Source organism: Tachypleus tridentatus, chromosome 13 (assembly GCF_004210375.1).
Source record: "Tachypleus tridentatus isolate NWPU-2018 chromosome 13, ASM421037v1, whole genome shotgun sequence".
NCBI lineage: Eukaryota > Metazoa > Arthropoda > Merostomata > Xiphosura > Limulidae > Tachypleus > Tachypleus tridentatus.
In genome coordinates, this window is record NC_134837.1 from 63,311,078 (window position 1) to 63,334,109 (window position 23,032).

The following is a 23,032-nucleotide window of genomic DNA, read 5'->3' on the forward strand; positions in this document are numbered from 1 at the left end:
TTGAAATCTTTTTTGCTTAACACTCCTATGAAAAGACGTTTCTAGTCCTGATTTCTCCAAGCCCGTTCCCCTGGCTGTGGTTTTGCTAGATAGTAGATAGAGACAGTGGGAATCTCGTTAATCCATTCATTAATGGATTTAAATGACAATTTCATTTAAATACAAAATTATTAGCCTAATATTAATAACCTTTCAAGTTGCTCTGGGGCCTATTAGGCCCCACTTTTCGTAGGAGTGTTAACCCTTTAAAATAACACTGAGGACTGGCAGAGGGAATCCATTATTTGTTTCGTTATGTTAAATTAGCAGTTTTTCATGTTTCGACTAAAACTGCACACCAGTCAGCTTGTTCATAGTGTTTGGTTTTGCTGAGAAAATTTGGATTAATAAAATTCAGTTTAACTTGTACTTCTGCAAATGGAGTGAAATTGTACTTATGATGACAAAACAAGTAAACAAACATGCATAAATATGGTAAGAAAGAACTACACTCGCATTATTTATTTATCAATACTGAATGTTTTGTTGCCGTTAGAGGTGAGTGGAGTTTGATGTCTGCATGAGTGTCTCTATAAATGTTTTAGTTTGTTTTGAATTTTGCACAAAGCTATTCCAGGGTTATCTGTGCTAGCTGCCCCTAATTTAGTAGTATAAGACTAGAGGGAAGGCAGCTACTCATCACCACCCACTGCCAACTCTTGGGCTACTCTTTTTCCAACGAATAGTGGGATTGACCATTACATTATAACACCACCACAGCTGAAAGGTTGAGCATGTTTTGTGTGATGGGGGTTTGAACCTGCGACTTTCAGGTTATGAGTCAAACACCTTACCCCACCTGGCCATGCCAGGCCTTCTAAAGGTTAAGAAAAATTATTTTAAAACAAAATAAAGTTAACATACTAATAATGAAAAATAACAATGAATGTTTTTTTGTTTGTTTGTAATTATGCTCAAAGCTACTCAATGGGCTACCTTTGCTCTGCTCAACACAGGTACCAAACCCTGATTTCTAATGTTGTAAGCCTGCAGAATGTACCACTGTGCTACTTGGGGACAATACTGAATGACTGAACATTCATAGAGTCATAATAATTTACAAATAATAAGTAAAACAAATGATTAAATCTGAAATAAAATAAAGACATTTTGCATGAGGAAATAAATATGAATAAAGACATTTATTTTAATGTGACAAAGAATTAATTAAAGATAAAAATGATTGATTCTGAAAATCAAGGTAGAATTAACCTCATGGGGTGGGGGAAGGGGAGCACTTCCCTGAACTGAATTACTTTTAATGTTATAAAGACAAAAACCCTAAATTATCTACAAAATGGCATACTATTACAATACTTTTTTTCCTGCATCAAATTCTAACTACTTCTATCACTGTATTTTCTAATTTATTAAAATAAAGAAATCGGTATGATTTGAAATAAATCTAATAATTATTTTGATATGCTAAGATAAGGTAAAGGACGTGCCAAGCATTTGATAACATTTTCTTCCAGCTTTTTAACTAGTAATATATTAACATAATTTGGTTAAAAATTAGTTCTCTCTGATGATTTCAGAGAGTAACTAATTAAATTACAATTTAACTAATAAGGAATGCATCATGATGCTAAAAGTATTTTTTTTTAAAGTTAATTATTATCTTGTATTTTCTTTCAAAGTAAATGGCAAAGACATTAATAGTCAACAGTCCTACCTGCCTCTCCAACATAAACAGAAACAGGTCGACTAGACGGTCCTTCCCCTTGACTGTTAAAGGTGTAAATTTTTATCTTGTATATTGTATCTCTCTCTAGATTTTCAAGGGAAACAGAAGTTTCATTAATGCCATAACTTGTTTCTATGGGGCAACTAATGCTGTCAGAAGCAGAATTTTGATCCGAGGCTTGGCAGTACTGAATTTTGTAACCACCATTTTGGATATCCCCACCCCATGAAGTATCTTGAAGTGCCTAGGGTGAAAGAAAATGTTTATAAAAAAATAATTTCAAAATGCCAAATGTTGCAAAATCTAAACTTAAGTGTAAAAAGCAGATATAGGTTTTCCAAAGGACTAGTTTTGTACATATTCATAAAATGAAACAGAAAAAAACTAAAGAATGTTAAATAAGTTTCAGTTCTTACTGGTTTCACTTCTCAGGGTAAAACAATAAAACTAAGCTGACAACAGTAAAAAAAAGATATAAATTATTATATACATTATTAATCACTAATTAGGACAACATTAAATATCATTATGCATTATTGTGTATATTTTTTTAATCACTGACTAGAACAGTGAAATGGTGAAAGGCTTATCTGATGAAAGCTCTAGACATTTTTATAAAATTTAATAGGATAACAATGCAGTAACACTACTGTATGCATAGCAATAAAATAATCTTGCTATAAATAATTACATATATTTGCTAAAGGCAATATAACAACATTAACTTGTATAAATAAACAAAATAATACTTCCTAGCATGTGAACAGATATACTTATAATACAAAAACAAACTTACTTTCCATTCAACTAGAACTGAAGTTTGTGTGTACGGTGTGACCTTCACAGATGTAGGAGCATCAAAAGGAGCTAATAGCATCAATAAAACATATTATGAAAATAATCTTATGGTTTGGTTCAGTACAATGATTGTGAAGTTAATCTACCTTCCTGGTCAGAAGTCACTAAAAACATATTAGATGTTACTATATTAGGTCAAGTGATGGAGTTTAAGCTGTACTGGGAAATGAAATGAGGATTTGATTTATAGAAGAACAATTTAAAATGCAGAGAATGCATAGTAAGTAATAAAAGGTTATACTTAAATCTCAATTTTTTTTTATAGATAGTATGGGGTATTTTCACCAATACATGCACCTAGACTGATGACCAGGTTAGAGACCCTTAGCCATCCATAACTTTGAACTACCAAGTCTGGTCAGAGAGAAAGCTGTCAGCAGCATTTGCTACCACAAGGAATTTGTCAAGTTCCTAGAAACAAATAGTGGGATTTATTATAACTTTTATAATCCAAAGCTGGTGGAAAGCAAAATACACATTCAACAGAACTTTCTAACCAACAACTTAGTGCACTTGGACACAGATAGCCTTATTTTTGAAAAGTAGCTTAATAATTTTTTTTTTCATATTTGGAGTACTTCTCCACATTTACAGATATGAAATTAATAAAATTTTTACAGGTATATGATAATGTTTGAAGACTGTCTTCCAAGCAGTATTCAAATACCAACAAAAGTAAACTTTTAAAACTTTAATATTTAGTTAATTTTATGGGAAAATCTTACAACTACTTTTGACTCTAGTATAAGTATATAAAACACTTGAGAAATGTGAAAACAAATCCTAAAACAAGAAGAAAGCAATCACTTATTCAATGGACTCTAACAAATTCACGCACTAATAATAAAATGCAGACAATTAAGACGAACACACTATGTTACACGTGATCCACACATTAAAACAGAAATCAATAGAACTAATACAAAAATTAAACAAGAAATTAAAAAAGCGAAAGAAACTAATTGGCAAAACTTCTGTAAAAACTTAGAAAAAACCAAGAAGAATCCAAAAGAATTTTGGAAAAATTCAAGAGTATTGCTTCAGACAAAAACACAAATCACATGCTACAACATATCACACAAAACAATAAAATCGCAAGGACGGACGTAGAGAAAGCCGACCTACTAGCTGACTACTACAAATCCTCCTTTAGCGACCTAAACTCAGTAGACTTTGACACACAACACCAACATCATGTCAACAAGTTCATAAATACAAACCAAGCTTCATTCTTACCACGATTCCCTGGTGAGACACTAGAAGCATACTCAAGTTCAATCAATAGAAAAGTAACCATAACCAAACTAAAAATTAATATCAAGAACTTGAAGAATACTTCCCCCGGACATGACCAAATACCAAACATTATTCTGAAAAATAGCTCTACTCTCCTGTTACAACACCTCACAAACATCATGAACATTTCACTAGCGACTGGATTTTACCCAGACACTTGGAAAAAAAGCCATCATAACCACGATCCCAAAGAAACAAACCAACAGAACCAATCCAGATAATTTCCACCCCATCAGTCTGTTAAGCTGCCTTGGCAAACTGATGGAGAGAATTATCTCCAACCGTCTCCTCCATTTTTGTGAATCGAATAACATCCTACCAGAATCTCAAAATGCCTCCAGGAAAAATAGGCAAACAACAGATCACCTCACACGACTCACCGAATCAATCTATAAAGCTTTCAACAACAATCAAGTAACCATCGGGGTATTCCTAGATGTCAAAAAAGCATTCGACAGCGTATGGCACAATGCCATCAAATGCAAACTAAATCACCTGCAAATAAATCCCACGATAGTTAAATGGATTTCAAATTTCTTAACAGATAGAACATCACAAGTAAAATTCAATAAAACTATATCCAAATCATTTAATATAACCACAGGAGTGCCCCAAGGATCAGTCCTCTCTCCACTTCTATACATAATTTTCGTCAGTGACATACCTTTCCCAAATCTAACATACACGATAATTCACAATACGCAGACGACATCGCTATCTGGAGCAACTCCAGAAACCCAGTGATGGCCATGTCTCGCGTCAAGAATCACTAAACAACGTCTCAACATGGAGCAACAAGTGGAGAGTTGTGTTAAATCCAACCAAAGCACAAGCAATTACCTTCTACAAGAAATTAAAAAAGCAAAGAAAAAATCTAGAAAAAATAAAATTATCTCTCGGAAATACAACCATTAACATGAGCAAAACATCACATTCCTTGGCATCACTTTCGACACAAAACTAACATGGAAAAAACATGTAAACAATATACACTCATCAATTAGAAAAAGGATTTCACACCTAATGACTCTAACCAGTAGACAATCGAAATGTTCACCAAACACCATTATTCAAATATACAAGGCTTACATCCGTCCACTAATAGAGTACGGATGTCAAGTAACATACAATATGTCAAATAACACACTCCAGAAAATCCAAGTTCAAGAGAACAGAATACTAAGATCTGCATTCAGTCTACCGTCATTCACACCAGTAAATTATATACATCAAATTAGCAATTTACCAACACTAAGAGATAGACTAACGGAAATATCACACAAATATTATCTAAAAGCAGAAAATAGAAACAAACTAACGGCATCACTTTACAAATTAACTAGTGCACCAACAAAATACATTTCACCTTACAACATATTTCAAGAATCACAAATTACACAACAAAGCATCTAAAGAAATAAATTCATGTCAATAATATGTATTCCTTTTTTTCAGATATCAGGCACATGATAGGCAAAACTTTTGGCGCCTGTCCTGTGAAATTGGTTTTTCTCGGGTCACTCCCGTTTCCCCCCACAGTAAAAACTTAGGCATTGGATTTTTAGATCCCAGCCCAGGCAACTTTATTGCCAGACCCTGAGTCGGGTCGTTTGAATTGAATTCACGTTCATATTTGCTTGACTTCTTCCTTTTGGGAAGGGACCTGGCCATTCTCTCCGTTGCTGCCTTTGCCTCTGTCCAAGATAACATTTAGTGACATCCTCCACCCAGAAAAAATAAAAAATAAAATATTTAATAAATAAATAATAAAACTAAACCTAATAACAATTCAAGAAAGGGGACGAAGAGAAACCACAACGTTCCTGAACACCCCAGTTGGAGAGAGAACTCTTCTGATTTCTCTCTCTCTAAACTAAATCCCTGCCACGTTAGTTTGCTTTGCTTTGAAAAGAAGGCTGCTACTTTGAATTATACACAAACCTTTTGTTGATCTTTATGTATCAAAATATAACAAACAAGCTGGACAAGTCCTGTTACCTGAGGGAAGGGTTTGAGCCTGATTAGATGCAGGACTCCAGTCACTGGAACCAACATCATTAGTTGCTTGAATTCGAAAGCTGTAGTTCGTGAAAGGCACAAGTCTGAGGATAGAAAAAGCATTAAATAGAAGTGAAGTCTTGTTATAAACACTCTTTTAACTTCTTTCTGTTAATGTACAAAAGAAACTTGTGACTTACAAATAGCAACAGAAGTGTCATAAATAAATACTCATTTTTTTTTTTTTTTTGTTCCCACACTTCAGGCTTGACAAAAATTCCAGGATCATTTTAATTTATCAGTTCATTTTTTGTTACGATAATAGATTAATACCATATATAGTTCAACTCATTATTTCAACGTTTGAATAACTGGTTCATCTTGACGATCCAATACGTCTTCAAAATATTTTTATGTTTTTTTTCCTCTCATAAGACTGTCATAAATAGTGTATTACACGTATTGTAAGAAATGCATGTTAACAAACATAACTGCTCATAAAACAACATAAAGCGAGTCAATTCTCCTCCAGCATTGTTTCTAAAATTTTAAAATAATAACAGCAGTGTAAAAATCTTTTAAAGGGGAGGTTAGTGGGTAACACTAAGCTGAAAATTCACAGCACCTTTAAAGATTAAAAGAAGTAACATGTATTAAACATTTAATTTTTAATGAAAAATAAATAAATGCAGTTTCCCTGTAGCTAAAAAAAAACAAAAACAATCAAGTAATGGTCAGAATGACCAGTAGGGAAGGTTAGATACCTGTCAAAATTCTTAGCCTACCAGATAGTAACCAATTACTATCCAATTTTACTGAAGGACTTTTATTAATAAGCCAAGAAAAAAAAAAGGCTTACTGTATCTAGTTTGGCAGTAAATAGTGTGTTTAGCAGTAATGATTTGAAGAAATTGTCATTTAAAAAATAAAAAGCTTTCAATTGGGACTATATTCAACACATACTAAAACCGTTTCCTTCTTTTGATTCTTATATGCTCTTCCATAAACAAATTGAATAAAATCTGCAAAGTATTTTACACACATCACAATAAACACAGTAAAAAAAACAGAAACAAATAAAGAACTAAAACAAGAGTTGACTATTAGGAGTAAAAAAATAACATTACATGAATTATCCACACACACACACTGACTAATCTATAACAACCAAAGATATTATGAAATTGTTGGAAATGACCAGAATTTTAAATAAGAAGATACTACTAAACTAACTGTAATCTTATTGTCAATTTAATTAACAAAAATTAGGATTTCTTTTCCCAATATAAACCAATTTTCTGTGTGCTTAATAATTCAACAAAAATTAAAGTTTTAGTGAGGACACCTGAAACACAGTTTCTTGAATATCTATCATTTATATGTAGCTGTCTTGATGTTTAAAATATTTTTCTGAAGTTCTACTGCACCCAAAAGAGAATAAGATTCATCAAAACTCTGCTTAATAAATACACATTCAGAATACTTATTTTAAAATAGGAGAGGTCTAACTACAGATTTTTTTTCTTCAAAGTACTTATTTTGAAATAGATAAGGTCAAATTATAGGTTTGCTTGCTTATTTTTCTACTTCCAAACCTAATTATAAGTTTGGACTTTTGTAAGAAACTAGAATATCAATTGGAAATTAAATTTCCAATTTAAACTTTCTTAATTTAACCACTCCTTGTCAGGAAATGTCCAATTACTAAGTTTTCTTGCTTACTTTGACACAATAGAAAAACACAATTATTGTAACTTCAATATTTTTGTATCTTGACACTGAGACAGCAGACTTTTAATTACCTAGAACAGTCAGAAGAAAGAAAAATCTAGCCTAATTTCTATAGTTGTAAGTTTTATATATAACGAATCTCACATAACAATCCAAAATATTTACACAGAGGGACTGATAGGTCAACTTGTTAGAGAAACAATGTTCGACATTTTGTGAACACAGAGGGACTGATAGGTCAACTTGTTAGAGAAACAATGTTCGACATTTTGTGAACACAGAGGGACTGATAGGTCAACTTGTTAGAGAAACAATGTTCGACATTTTGTGAACACAGAGGGACTGATAGGTCAACTTGTTAGAGAAACAATGTTCGACATTTTGTGAACACAGAGGGACTGATAGGTCAACTTGTTAGAGAAACAATGTTCGACATTTTGTGAACACAGAGGGACTGATAGGTCAACTTGTTAGAAACAATGTTCGACATTTTGTGAACACAGAGGGACTGATAGGTCAACTTGTTACAAACAATGTTCGACATTTTGTGAACACAGAGGGACTGATAGGTCAACTTGTTAGAGAAACAATGTTCGACATTTTGTGAACAGAGAGGGACTGATAGGTCAACTTGTTAGAGAAACAATGTTCGACATTTTGTGAACACAGAGGGACTGATAGGTCAACTTGTTAGAGAAACAATGTTCGACATTTTGTGAACACAGAGGGACTGATAGGTCAACTTGTTAGAGAAACAATGTTCGACATTTTGTGAACACAGAGGGACTGATAGGTCAACTTGTTAGAGAAACAATGTTCGACATTTTGTGAACACAGAGGGACTGATAGGTCAACTTGTTAGAGAAACAATGTTCGACATTTTGTGAACACAGAGGGACTGATAGGTCAACTTGTTAGAAACAATGTTCGACATTTTGTGAACACAGAGGGACTGATAGGTCAACTTGTTAGAGAAACAATGTTCGACATTTTGTGAACACAGAGGGACTGATAGGTCAACTTGTTAGAGAAACAATGTTCGACATTTTGTGAACACAGAGGGACTGATAGGTCAACTTGTTAGAGAAACAATGTTCGACATTTTGTGAACACAGAGGGACTGATAGGTCAACTTGTTAGAGAAACAATGTTCGACATTTTGTGAACACAGAGGGACTGATAGGTCAACTTGTTAGAGAAACAATGTTCGACATTTTGTGAACACAGAGGGACTGATAGGTCAACTTGTTAGAGAAACAATGTTCGACATTTTGTGAACACAGAGGGACTGATAGGTCAACTTGTTAGAGAAACAATGTTCGACATTTTGTGAACACAGAGGGACTGATAGGTCAACTTGTTAGAGAAACAATGTTCGACATTTTGTGAACACAGAGGGACTGATAGGTCAACTTGTTAGAAACAATGTTCGACATTTTGTGAACACAGAGGGACTGATAGGTCAACTTGTTAGAGAAACAATGTTCGACATTTTGTGAACACAGAGGGACTGATAGGTCAACTTGTTAGAGAAACAATGTTCGACATTTTGTGAACACAGAGGGACTGATAGGTCAACTTGTTAGAGAAACAATGTTCGACATTTTGTGAACACAGAGGGACTGATAGGTCAACTTGTTAGAGAAACAATGTTCGACATTTTGTGAACACAGAGGGACTGATAGGTCAACTTGTTAGAGAAACAATGTTCGACATTTTGTGAACACAGAGGGACTGATAGGTCAACTTGTTAGAAACAATGTTCGACATTTTGTGAACACAGAGGGACTGATAGGTCAACTTGTTAGAGAAACAATGTTCGACATTTTGTGAACACAGAGGGACTGGTAGGTCAACTTGTTAGAGAAACAATGTTCGACATTTTGTGAACACAGAGGGACTGATAGGTCAACTTGTTAGAGAAACAATGTTCGACATTTTGTGAACACAGAGGGACTGATAGGTCAACTTGTTAGAGAAACAATGTTCGACATTTTGTGAACACAGAGGGACTGATAGGTCAACTTGTTAGAGAAACAATGTTCGACATTTTGTGAACACAGAGGGACTGATAGGTCAACTTGTTAGAGAAACAATGTTCGACATTTTGTGAACACAGAGGGACTGATAGGTCAACTTGTTAGAAACAATGTTCGACATTTTGTGAACACAGAGGGATTGATAGGTCAACTTGTTAGAAACAATGTTCGACATTTTGTGAACACAGAGGGATTGATAGGTCAACTTGTTACAAACAATGTTCGACATTTTGTGAACACAGAGGGATTGATAGGTCAACTTGTTAGAGAAACAATGTTCGACATTTTGTGAACACAGAGAGATTGATAGGTCAACTTGTTAGAAACAATGTTCGACATTTTGTGAACACAGAGGGACTGATAGGTCAACTTGTTAGAAACAATGTTCGACATTTTGTGAAGATGTCAAGATATTGTGTTGTCCTTCCTTTTTTGCTCAAATGCTGACTGGCTTTATAACACTTTTAATGAAAAAAACACACAATCACATTTCAACACACACACACTCAGAAATTCTTGTTAATAAACAGCATTCAAAGCCTGGAAACTTTAATAAACACATTTAATTAATTAAAAGAATTTAATTTTTTTATAGCTTGTTCCAATCACTATTATGTCTGAAAATAATTTCATACCTGGAATAGACTTTCAAAATTCGAGCCTAATTTTTTTAGGTTTTTAAATAAAACAATGCAATACAAGCTATTCCTAAATTTAGGATTTACTCATTGTTGTACATTCATATACGTTTGTTCTTTTCTATAAGCCTGAAATAGGTATTTAACTGTTTGCATGAAAAATGTGGTAAAACACCTAGTGAAAGTTTAGAAGTTTCCAAGGACAGGTGAAGTTAATCACAGGAAGTGAGAGAAAAAAGGTCCAACAAAACAAAGAGTAAGAATCACATTGAACACAATAAAGAGCAATATTTCAGGCATAAGAAGAAGTGAAGAAACTTAGGCATGATAAGTATATTTAAAACATTAAAATGTTATACCACTGTTAGTGGATTTTCTTTGGTCTTTATTGTCATAACATGTACGAGAAAAAGAAATTACAAAGGTAGTACTTGGTAAAAGAAAAAAATACCCTGATACTGTGTAAGTAGTAACCGTAGGATCAACATTCATTGCCACTGTTTCCCATGGACCAATATCCTTCATCGCTTGAATGGTGTAGTAGCGAAGAGGAGCTTGCCCATTACTCCCAGGAGTCCATGTGAATGTTATGTGTCGTGCTTGGATTTGGGAGGAGCTGATTAGTGGCTTTGTCGAAGCCTGTGGTGGTTCTACAAAAAATTTAAAAAAATAAATAGACACGATATAGTAACATCATTACAATACAAGTTTGTGTGTAAGTGGCATGGTTTAAAGATAGGCTGTCTATAGTGTTTTACTATACTCCAAAACTAACACTATTGAAATGTTAATACTTACTATATAATGACAATGTACATTTGGAATAAAATTATTAGACTCAATATATTTACTTATAATTGTTATTTTCATTTATTTTGTTATATATCTCTATATATATACATACCTCTATTATTTGTGGTAAGAACCAAAACTCTTTTCTCCTTGCCCCAGCCTATCTTAGTCTTAGCTATGACTGTAAATAAGTAATAAGTATCTCGAACAAGGTTATACACTCTGAAGGTCCGTTTGGTTGGAGGAAACTCAGTCACAACTGCATTGCTAGAAGAGTTCTTTTTATATGTAACCAGATACGCCAGGATCTCCCCGTTAGCTTCTTTGGGTACATCCCAAATAATACGTGCAGAAGTAGCAGTCACATCTGGGAAACTTACATTTGAAGGAGGTCCAGGCACTGAACATAAAATATATATATATAGAATATAGTGTTACATCTTTGTGTTATTTGATTAAAGGAGAGTGCAATAAATAAATATTCAATTGTAATCGTATGATCTGTCAGAGTTGAAATATAGAAGACAACATTATGACCATGACTGTGCTAAAATAACATGTGCAATGTTAAAAAGTGTGGATGTCTTGTGAAGTTCAGATTAGAAGACAACATTAAGAATCTGACTGTGCTAAAATAACATGTGCAACATTAAAATGTGTGCATGTCTTGTAAATCTCAGATATCCTTGTAAAAATAACAACATCCTTGTACTAAAATGTACAGTCCTTTTGTTGCATAACTTCTGGCCTAACCTGTACAATATTTAAAACATGAGTGTGATTTATAACTGAAAATACTGGTTAGAGTTGAAAAATTAAAATAAAAGGAAAACACAGATAGGTAGTTTAAAGCACTAAAAAGGAGACCAGGTAATAAAATATGAATCTATAGTAGTATGCACATGTTATTACCATCTTGAAAGGTCTGAACTGTAACTGGAGGAGAACTTAAAGACCCGTCTCCAAGATAGGTGTAACCCAGCACTTGGATTAAGTATACAGTATACTTTTGTAGCTTTGTCAAAGTGGCAGTATAGGTATCATTGTCCTCCACCAGGTGGTGCTGGAAGGGGCCAGACTCAGATCTATAAAAAACCTGAAGGAATTCCACCAGTTTAAAATTAGAGCCTACAGTTATAAATGATATAATACATATACATTTTCTGCAATATTGTAAAAATATGAAGACACGATTATTTTTTCTAAACATAATTCTTCGTGTTTTTACTAAATTACTTGAGGCATCAACCAAATACAGAATGATATGTTCTCAGTAATGTGTCATACACTCTTGCAGTTTAATCTTTACAAAGGTATATATTATAAATATACCAAAACTAGTATTACATAATTATTAATATCACATACTAGAACAACTATCTTTCAGAAGAATCATAAATATTTCTACCTAAACTCAAATGAAAAACTGACATCGCATTTTTGTTTATCTCAGCGAACCAAGCAATGTAAAACTAGATTAAAAACAGTGTGTGTTTTTCTTTTAGCAACATTATATCACATTATTTGCTGTATCCATTGATGGGAATCAAACTCTTTCTTTTAAAGTTGTAACTGTGTACGCTTATTCCTGTTCCACTTAGGGACTAAAAAAACACACATTAGAACATAAGATGTGTATGTGTGTGTATGTGTGTTCATGTTTAATAACTATAAATTAATACTCAAACATATTATCAGTATAAGAAAAGACAAATCTTACCGATACACTTATTTTTAAAGTATCTCTTTCAAACTAGATAAATTTTGTTAGAAATCTTTCCATTAAGTTCATTCCACAAGAAAAGAACTATCTTTTCTATTCAAATTGCCATACCTTAAACCCATGTAATATGCCATTCTGATGAGATATGGGAATCTCTCCCCATGTTACATTGACAGATGAAGATGATGTGACATTTGCTGTAACATTTACAGGACCAGCACTAGGAACTAGAGAAAAAAATTGAATTTTTTCTCATCTTGTTTTATATGAAAACTACATTGAAAAAAAAACAGTTGAGTAGAATTTAATCTCAAATTAATCTACAAAACATGAAATTACAAGTAAATGAAACTAATGAGTATAAGAAACACTAATAAAATTTGTTGCCAAATACAAAGACATTTAAAATTGTGACATTCTAGCAGTTAACTACAACAGAATCTTTTGGCAGGGTTCAAAATTTTGGGCATATATACATACACCAGCACACCATGATTTTACTGACTGTATTCACTCCTACAGACACTGCCTACATACTGAACATTTTAATATTTTGAAGTTAACAATGCCCTATAAGTGTTTAATGTTCTTTATTTTGTCTCAAGTTCAAATCTTGCATTCACTAGTTGACTGTAATGAGTCTGAAGTCGATTGTCAGCAATGTGTCTGCACTGAAGGAGCAGTGGTATGACAGCCTTTACGTTATTTCAAGAAACTTCATGAAATCTATATTAAATTGAATAAAAATTAATAGCACTGTGTGGCAGAGATAGGAAAATATTGACTGACATATAAAGCTGAAACAACTAGCTGCCTAGTTAACGGCATTGAGCAAAGACCCAACAGTCAAACTAATTATAAAAAAAATATCTTCTGTGAAGATCTTCTGCTGGTACAAATTTATTTTTTATCTTTACACGTAAAGAATAATAATATTAATTTACTTACAAGTTTTTCAAATGAAAATACTACTACAATTTTCTCTCCTGATATCTCTTGATAAAACTAACATATGTTTTAGCTCTAACTGAAACAGATGCTATAAAGATGGTTAATTTAGTAAAAACTGTTATAGTTTAAACTTAATCCTCCATTTTGTTTGTGTTTCTTTTTTTTTAATTTTCAATACACAGAATTCACCAGGTTTGATTACAATAAATTTAGAAGTAGATGTTTTTCATGTTTTTCTTGAGTTGATTATTCTGTTACATCATACATATTGAGTACATGCTTACAGAGGATTTTTGTTTGTTAAGCATGAAGCTACACAATTAGTTATTTGTTCTGTGCCTACTGTGGATATCAAAACCCTATTTATAATGTTTTAAGCCTTTAGGTGGGGGGTGGAGCATTTGTGGAAAATGGAAGCCAATAAATAAGAAACTAATATTACACTCAAAAGCCTGTTCATATTCAAATAAAACAATTTTGCAAACATTATTTTATAAGCAAAAATGTTGATCAAAATATTCCTCTCTTGATATCAAAAGTCAATATCTTCATATTGTCAGTCTGGTGTCCCAGTCATAATTTGACTATTGCCTAGGTAATCAATCATATATCTTATCTACCAATGTGATGCAGATTACCCAGTTAAATGGACATTTGAAAGAGCGACTATCAAAAGTCTGTTTTTTTTAGCATGCTTGACATATCACAGTATATGCTTAATCTTATACAGCAAATTAACGTCCTAGATGTATTTGGGTTTTGATACTTGAATAACTTTAATTTTATTTACTATTGTGAGGTCAATTTTGCAAGACTTCATACATTTACTCAGAATTAAACAGTTGACTTAAAAGTATCTGTAGTTTACCAAGAATTTATCAGTTCATTTTCATTCCTATATACTTTTATCCAAAATTAATCAGCTGACTTTCAAGGTTCTTTATGTTTACTTAGAACTAATAAACTAGTCAACTTACCAGACTCTCTAGTCATTTCTACTGATATATCACTCTTTTGGCTGGTACCTACATCATTGAAAGCTGTCATATACACTTCATATGCAGTATACTCTTCTAAACCCTGAAGTATGTAGCTGTTTTTGTTATGGTCATTCAGAATTATGAAACTAAAACCCTGTAGAGAGTTCAAGTATGGATGGAAAGAAATATTGTAGCCACGTGGAATGCCATTCCATTCTTCTAGTTTCAAGGGCTATAATAATAATATTATTATTATAATTAAGGGTGATTTTTTAAATTATGAAAGCAGAAAATCACGAAATGTATAAATATTGTTACTCAAGTATAAGTTGGTGTTCTCTGAAAGTTCTGGCTCATAAATATCTGGATGACTTTACATCACAAAATGTAACCCATATTGATTTTAAAGTAAGTATTAACATTAGCTTTATTCCTGCTGAACTATGCATAGGTCTAATAATTAACCAGTCATCTATAAAAGTTTTGGACACATATATAAAATACTATTTAACAATTAACAACGAATTAAAAAGATTAGATCATAAGTCTTACGAATTTTTTTGCTACCAAGATAAAAAATGTGATTTCTCTTTCTCTTGAACAAGCAGTTTGGTTATTTTTCAGAGATAAAACACAAAATAATATATATTGTGTGTATATTTTTCCTAATGTTCAAGACAAAAAATATATTAAAAAGCCATGTTATTACTCAGTTGATGAAAATAAGTATTTTATTTAGTCTATCACCAAGCAATTTCTAATTCATCTACTGCATAACTCATGCATGACTTTAAGGTTACAAAACAGACACAAAACATTTGAAATATTAAAAGAAGTAAGTGGAGCAATATATTTTCAGTGAAAAAGAATGCTGAGATAATAATATATATATCAGTTACAAAGATGAATATCCTACATTAATCAAAATACATCACTTGAGATACCGTAAATCACCTTACCGTCCATCGAACACGAATAGCTGTTGCATTTAGAGCTCTTGCAGTTGCATTGTAAGGAGCATGAGCAGGTGGAGCTTGAATTGTCTGAAACACCTCAGTTGCTTCACTTGGTGTGCTAGGACCAACAACATTTCTGGCAATAAGTCGAAGACGATACTTGGTGAAGGGAACTAGGCCAAAAACAGTTAGAGATGTAGCTGACGAATCTGAAGTCTCATAAACAGTAGTCCAGTTCTGCTTCCTGTAAGGCATTTGAGCCTCTACAGTCCAGATAGTGATATCACTGTTACCATTAAAGCCAGGCACAAAATGTATTATCACGCTGGTTGCACCAATGTTAGTGATGGTTAGGTTCAAAGGAACACTAGGAAGCTCTGTAAATTGAAATATATATCCTAAAATTATGATCAACCAAACAAAAGAAATGAAAATTCACTTCATGTTAACTGTTATAAGCAACAGCACTCTAAGAAATACATTTAATAGATAGTCTTAGTTAAGATATATTCCATTATACATGCTGCAAGCTCAATGAAATGAATAAAAAAAAAATTCAATTTATATTTTTAGTATTAAAGTTCAACTGGTATTAGCAGTATAAGTTTTTGAAACATTCTTATCTAAGAGTAACACTGCCCACATGCATTTAATTCATTGTACAGTATAAAGAATAGGAATATTTTCACAGAACATTAATTAACAACTGCTTATTTTCTATTTTCTAAAGCAATATGATGATATGTTTGAATGTATTTTGACACAAATTAGCACTAAATTAATACCAGGATTATAAATAATTCTTGTACCTGCCGTTATCTGCAAGTATAAATAAATTAATGTTGACAAAAAGTTCAAGAAAGATGGAAAAATGATACCTGGTGTAACGCCTGATTGTATTGTAGCTGTTTGCGACAGCCCAGGTCCAACTTGCGTCCAAGCAAAAACTTCAAAAAAGTAAACTGTTTGTGGTTTCAAATTATGAATCACAACTTCAGTTACTTTTTCAGTAAAATTGTGGACAACTGTTGTAGATTCTGGGGATGTTTTAACGTGGTATTTGAGAGTATAACCTACAAATGTGTAGAAAATAAAAGTTATCAAAATTATGGATCAAAACTTCAGTTACTTCTAAAGAAGCATTACAGACAAGTGTTTTAATGTTTTGTGAACTTTTTAATATGCTATTTGGGAGTATGATCTATGAACTGTAAATAATAATACAGCCTACAAATGCATAATGTGTAAAAGTTATGAATTTTGTACCTGAAATATTGAATTCTTTCTCAAAATTAAAAAAAAAAAAACAAATAAAAAAAATTATTAAACTAGAAACCAAACCTTTTCAACCAAGAGCACATATTCCTTGATATATTTCATAAAAATAATACTATTCCGTGACGTGAGAGAAAAATTTACTTTAAAGAAGAGAGTTAAGTGTAATACGAACCTATTTGTTTTGCAAAAACACTCTTCCTAATTTTTAAATCAAATACTTTATACATATACAGACAACTGAATGCAATTTTGAAGCCTTCTGGGAAATTCATATTTTTGTACTTAGGATGATCTTTCTTTAGATTACATATCCAAACATTTACGTATATATTCTTGTTATAAGCAGCATATAAGCATGCAGACTGTATCAAGTGAATAACAAAGTAAACAATTCCAGAAATGATGAATTTTCTAGTCATAAGATACCACACTCTTATCTCTGTAGAATGAAACCAATTAATGGTGTTTCTATAACATAAAAGACGTAGAAGAAGTGCTTTATATTTTACTGATGGGCTAAACATAAATTATTTTTTTACAAGTATTAAAACAGAGTTAATGTTGTGTAGTGAAAACTTTTCAATAATATAAATATAAATATCTCTGCTCAATCCAATACATTCTAGATAATACTGCAATGGATTGTTTCCTTATTTTGAATTTTGCACAAAGCTACATGAGAGCTATCTGCACTCGCCATCCCTTATTTAACAGTGAAAGACTAGAGAGAAGGCAACTAGTTATCACCACCCACTGTCAACTCTTGGGTTACTCTTAGCACCAAATAGTGAGATTGACCATTACATTATAATGCCCTCATGGCCGAAAAGGTGAACATGTTTGGTGGAATGGAGATTTGAACCTAGGGCCCCCAAAATGTGAGTTTAACACCTTAACCAGCTGGCCTTGCTGGGTCTCTAGGCAAGGAATGGCAGAGAGTTCTAAGCTCTGAGCAACTCAACTGCTTTCTTTTTCTAAAAATTTGATTGTGTTCACCAACTTCATTTGAATAAACTACACAACAACTACTCATCATAATTCTAAATAATTTGAAAGACCTGAAATAAAACTGCTCAGTATCGAGAACCAGTTTCCTTATGGAATACCGTTTTTTATATTTATGATGAACTATGTTCTTCTCTTATATGTTTTTAATAGTTTAATTTTACTAGAGGAAGTTTTAGAATGATGTAATGATTATGCCCAACTTCTACAAGTTTATAGTGATATATATCATTATAAACTTCTAGCATTCATACGACATGACATGACAAAAGAGTTCATGACACCAAGTTCATGACCTTTGGAAGACTCAGTAGTTACAGCACTTTTGAGCAGTTCTTGAAAGTAAAAGAATAATTTAAGAAAAGACAGAACAGAATTGAAGTCAAATCTACAGCAGGTATGGTTTTAAATCTTTTATGGTGTGATAAATGGTTTGACTTGCATTGGAGTATGTGAGGTTGTGATGAAGAAAGCTACTTGGATCATACCGTAATTCATACAGATTCAATGATCATATTGTGCTAAATGACTGATCCAGCATAACATTTGGTGGAATTGAATAAAATTATGATACTTAAAGGTTATATACTTAGGTGTTTGTTCATTATACAAGGCAAGGGTAATGAACTTTATGTTTAATCCGAAGCTAGTATATTAACTTATTAAAACGAATTTTATAACATCCTTATATAATAAGGGGTAAAGTTGTCAATATTAAACAGTTTTGTTAAGATAACAAACCAAAGATGACCAGTTTTCAAAAGCAGAAATATAATTTAAGATAATTTAGCACAGAGCTAGAAGAATCCTTGATCATGAGAAACCCACTTGAATTCAAATAAAAATGTAACTCAGAACAACTGGTATGGGTATAAACACTTTTATTGTTCTCTGCTTTTCAATAAAAATTAACCGAAGATGACCTAGGAAGGTCAAAACATTGTTCTCTGCTTATCAATAAAAGTGTTAATACCCATACCAGCTGTTCTGAGACAAAGAACTAGAAGAAATTCTAGAAATAACAGACATAGATAAAGAAATTAAATATTTCCTTGCAACAGCTACAATGTAAGTATTCAAGGTAACAGTCAATACACAGTATTGAAGACAACTTCCTTTGAAGAGTAGCTGTGCATCCAATGTTCTAACCTCTTCTAAATGATTGTATACCTACCTTGTTTTTGCTAGTAAGGCTGTGAGCTATCAGACTAAATGACCTTGCAACTTGAATAGCTATTGATAGATCATATATAACGTTAAAATATCATCCCAAGGATATAAAAAAGCACTAAAATGAACCTACCTGTTAGGATTCCATTAACCTGACTTGGTGAAGACCATAAAACTTTGACAGACCTATCCAGAATGTCTTCAAATCTCAAATTTTCAACATTTCCTGGCCCTGAAAGATAAAATAACTATAAAACACATGGCTTTAAAGTCACACTTTTGACTGATGTTGTCATATGTCACAAACTGGTCTTCATATTCAAAACAATCTTTTCAAGTCACATCAGTGTGTGTGTGTGTGTGCGTGCGCGCGCGCATGCACATCTGATTACAACTACTTAAACAGTAACAGAAAAAGTAAAAGGAAGGTTAATAAATACGATGATACGGTGTGATAAGTGGGAGACAAAGCACATACACAAGAACAAACAAATATTTATACTGCTTGTCATTTATTCTTACTTTTAATGCAAGTTTATTTGTCATTATTTTTTTCAGATTTTGTAGTTTAATGTTCATAACAATATACACAGGTACAGGTTCATACATTTAGATGTAAATGGAATAATCACATATTGTGGAAAAATGAAACCTGGAATACATAATAAAGAAATGGGTTCCAAAACTCCACTGTAAACATGTTTTTGTAGCCTGAGTTATAGAGTTAACATTTAAGAAGGTTGAAAGAATGCAACTCCATGGAAGTGAGACAACTGAGAAGGATCTCATCACAAACTTTAAGAACATTTCAAACCCTATTGCAGTATATGGGTCCCAAACTGACAATTGTCACTTCTGCTGTGCCATCTTTACTGTCTAACTTGCAAATATTTTAACAAGTCTTCAAAGCTCCTCAATAATTGATCAATAAAAACTAGAGAAGAGACTTTGGGAAAGCTTACTACAAGAACACTAGACTGGATTTATGGACACACTGTCACACCACAGAAGATGATTTTGGCCATATAGTGTTGAAACATTGTAGCAACTGTGATTATATATCAATAGCAAATTATCCAACAAAAACTTTACCAGATGGTCTGGATAACCAACTTATCATACTTTGTCTATGCTGCATGCAATTATTGGTTTAAGTGGTGACACATACCAAAATCAGTGTTAAGTCTGGTGGAATCTTCCACAACTATACATTTTAAAAGAAACATTGTATTACATTATTCATTTCATTCTCATTTGTTCAAAATGTACTCTGCATAAATTATGGCTCCATTCACAGCCTAAGGTACTTTACATTCTTTTTGCAACAAGTGATGTGCAAGTAATATTTAAGTCAAAAGCAAACAATCTTGATCAAAGCACACTAGAAAAAAAAAAAAAAAAAAACAAACTTACACTCACCATTATAATTTAATGATTATTCTGATGTACTTATTTTATATCATGTTTTAATGCTTTTAAAATATTACTATTAATTAACTAAATATTATGACAACATAATTTTTGATGGGGAAAAATTCCTTACAAAAAAAAAAAAAAAAAAACAAATAATAACAGAACTAAATCTTAAGAAATTCATGAAAGTATTTATTTTAAAATGATTCTTCTACTAATAAAAACTCAAAATCACAACCAATAAATGACATCAAAACAGGTTACTGTATATCTTAATTTTGATGACCACAGATCATGAAAGAAAAGACATTATGTGATATCATAGAAAGAGGATTAACACATTTTTACATAAATTGACTTTCATTATTAACACATTGTGGTACAGACACTTCTATTATTACAGTCAATTAGGGAGTAATATTTCAACTTATATAATTGTGGTAATTCTCCTTTAAGTTGAACAGTTAAAGAAATAACTTTTACTACAAAGCTGCCCAATGGGCTATTTATGCTGTGAAAGTTTTTCCTCAAGTTCCTGAGTTGTAAGTCCTGAACCTTACTGCTGAATAAACAACTGTTGAACAAATAAAACAATATTTAAATAAAATGCTGTTAAAGTTCAATTTAAATAATTTTATTATTGCTTCTTTTAATACTCAAGTTTCAGAAACTTTAAGCTTAACTGCATTTTTCACTCATATATTTCAATAAATAGTTCACTGTGTAGCTGTTTTTACTGACAAGCGCACTTATTCTGAACTCCATACTGATTATCGTTCATTTCATGTAACTTCACATAGTTTGTCAAGCTTTTAATAAATGTGAAAAGCCTGTTGTACACAAATAAAATCAAAATTTTTAATAAATTATTTCTACTAAAGTGGTAAAGATGAATTTATAAATCATTACTGGTTTTCAGGATAATAATAAATATACTTCTTTTCATCTTAGTTTCATATTTCTTTTGCATAACCTCTAGAGCTTAACTGAATGAATATAAAGTTTTTTTCTCAGTAAGTTTTTCCACTTTATCAGTTATTTTTCTGCCCTGGCACTAACTGCAGTGAAGTCAGAAATGTAAAAGAACATGAAAAGTAGAAAAATATGAAATTAATCTAAATTACTTTTGTTTCTATTCTTTTTCAAATGACTATGTTGTAACAGACAATTACACTCAGTTATTCATAGTAACATAAACTACTAGCCTTTCACATCTGTTTTAATTTAGCTCTATTGTCCTACAGATGTAATTTAGGCCATCTTGGGGCATGCAAAAACCATTTGTTGTAGTAGAATGCCTTCGCATAAACAAATGTTTGAGTTACAATCATACTATTTAATATGCACATAAGATATTGAATATCATGAGATTTTTTTTTTTTTACTTACGTTGCCTTACAAAAGTTACAAAAACAATTTTGTAAAGGAAAAGCTGATATTTCTCTTGGTTATAAATAATCCGATAGTAGTTTCAGAGATAATTACCAGCATGTTCTGAAAGACAGAACAATATGGGAGGGGTATATTATGTAAGTATGATTGGAGATTCTAAGTTTATACTCTGACTTGTCAGTATCTACAGTATGTGTTTATAACTGTTTGGAAACTCCTAATAATGGTGTAAAAAACATTTAAAACTGGCAATTCAAAGTGTATTATGTGATACAGAGAAGTGAAGATGGAGAATTTAATCACATATTTTTCTTTGAAGTTAATAAACAAAAACTTAAATAATAACCTTGATTCACAAACTATATTTTAATGCCAAACTTACTGAATATTTTAATAAAAAGTTGTTTAATTAAAAGCTCAATGTAACTCCATTAAAGGGTTGTGCATGATGTGCACTTTGACCCTGCTGTAAGCAGTGTTAAACAAACACAAGAACAAAATACATTTTGTGCTTACTATCCTCAAGGGTCATGACCTCAATAGGTCCCCCAGAAGGACCATTTCCCACACTTGTAAAGCAGAGTACAGTAACATTATACCACGTAAATTTCTGAAGTTTTGTGACAACAGCAGTCTGTTGGTCTAGAGGTTTTAATGGATCAGGTGGAACAAGCAATCCTTGATACAAAACATTTTCATCAAGTGAAGAATTTCTCCATACCTCTACCTATATTAATAAAATATTCATTAGAAGAACATATTGATGAAAACCCTTGTAAGTTATTTTACTGAGAGTCTGAGTTTTTATAAATGACTTTTGTCATGATTAATTTTTGTGGTTAATTTGATGATCTATATATTTAACTTTACTGAATTTTCTCTTATACAATTTCTATAACAAAGTTAACAACCTGGAACTATAACTTTTTTACACTTTTAAAAGCAGTACATTAAATTTATCAACAGGCTACAAAACATAAAATCAGTAAAATTAATAATCAAATTTTATTTTTAAAGTAATAGAAATTCCAAATTCTTAATTACAAACAGCTGCCTAGGAGAAACACAAACAAAATAATGTGCCTG

General features: G+C 32.0%; 1 protein-coding gene across 4 annotated transcripts in view; it reads right to left on the bottom strand.

Annotated features, from left to right (window-relative positions):
* Positions 1 to 23,032, bottom strand: part of LOC143240779 (protein sidekick-like) — an 83,245-nt gene that overhangs the window by 14,689 nt on the left and 45,524 nt on the right. For all 4 annotated transcript variants that reach the window (XR_013021955.1, XM_076483818.1, XM_076483817.1 and 1 more), the window contains exons 15-26: positions 22,463 to 22,673; positions 19,275 to 19,373; positions 16,567 to 16,761; positions 15,692 to 16,065; positions 14,730 to 14,964; positions 12,913 to 13,028; positions 11,991 to 12,174; positions 11,191 to 11,478; positions 10,738 to 10,936; positions 5,879 to 5,982; positions 2,523 to 2,593; positions 1,715 to 1,970 (exon numbers count right to left, since the gene is read on the bottom strand). Coding sequence is in view for 3 of the 4 variants with exons in the window: in XM_076483818.1 (XP_076339933.1) it covers positions 1,715 to 1,970; positions 2,523 to 2,593; positions 5,879 to 5,982; positions 10,738 to 10,936; positions 11,191 to 11,478; positions 11,991 to 12,174; positions 12,913 to 13,028; positions 14,730 to 14,964; positions 15,692 to 16,065; positions 16,567 to 16,761; positions 19,275 to 19,373; positions 22,463 to 22,673 (2,332 nt within the window). In the remaining variant the exon portion in view is untranslated. The remainder of the gene's footprint in view (positions 1 to 1,714; positions 1,971 to 2,522; positions 2,594 to 5,878; positions 5,983 to 10,737; positions 10,937 to 11,190; positions 11,479 to 11,990; positions 12,175 to 12,912; positions 13,029 to 14,729; positions 14,965 to 15,691; positions 16,066 to 16,566; positions 16,762 to 19,274; positions 19,374 to 22,462; positions 22,674 to 23,032) is intronic.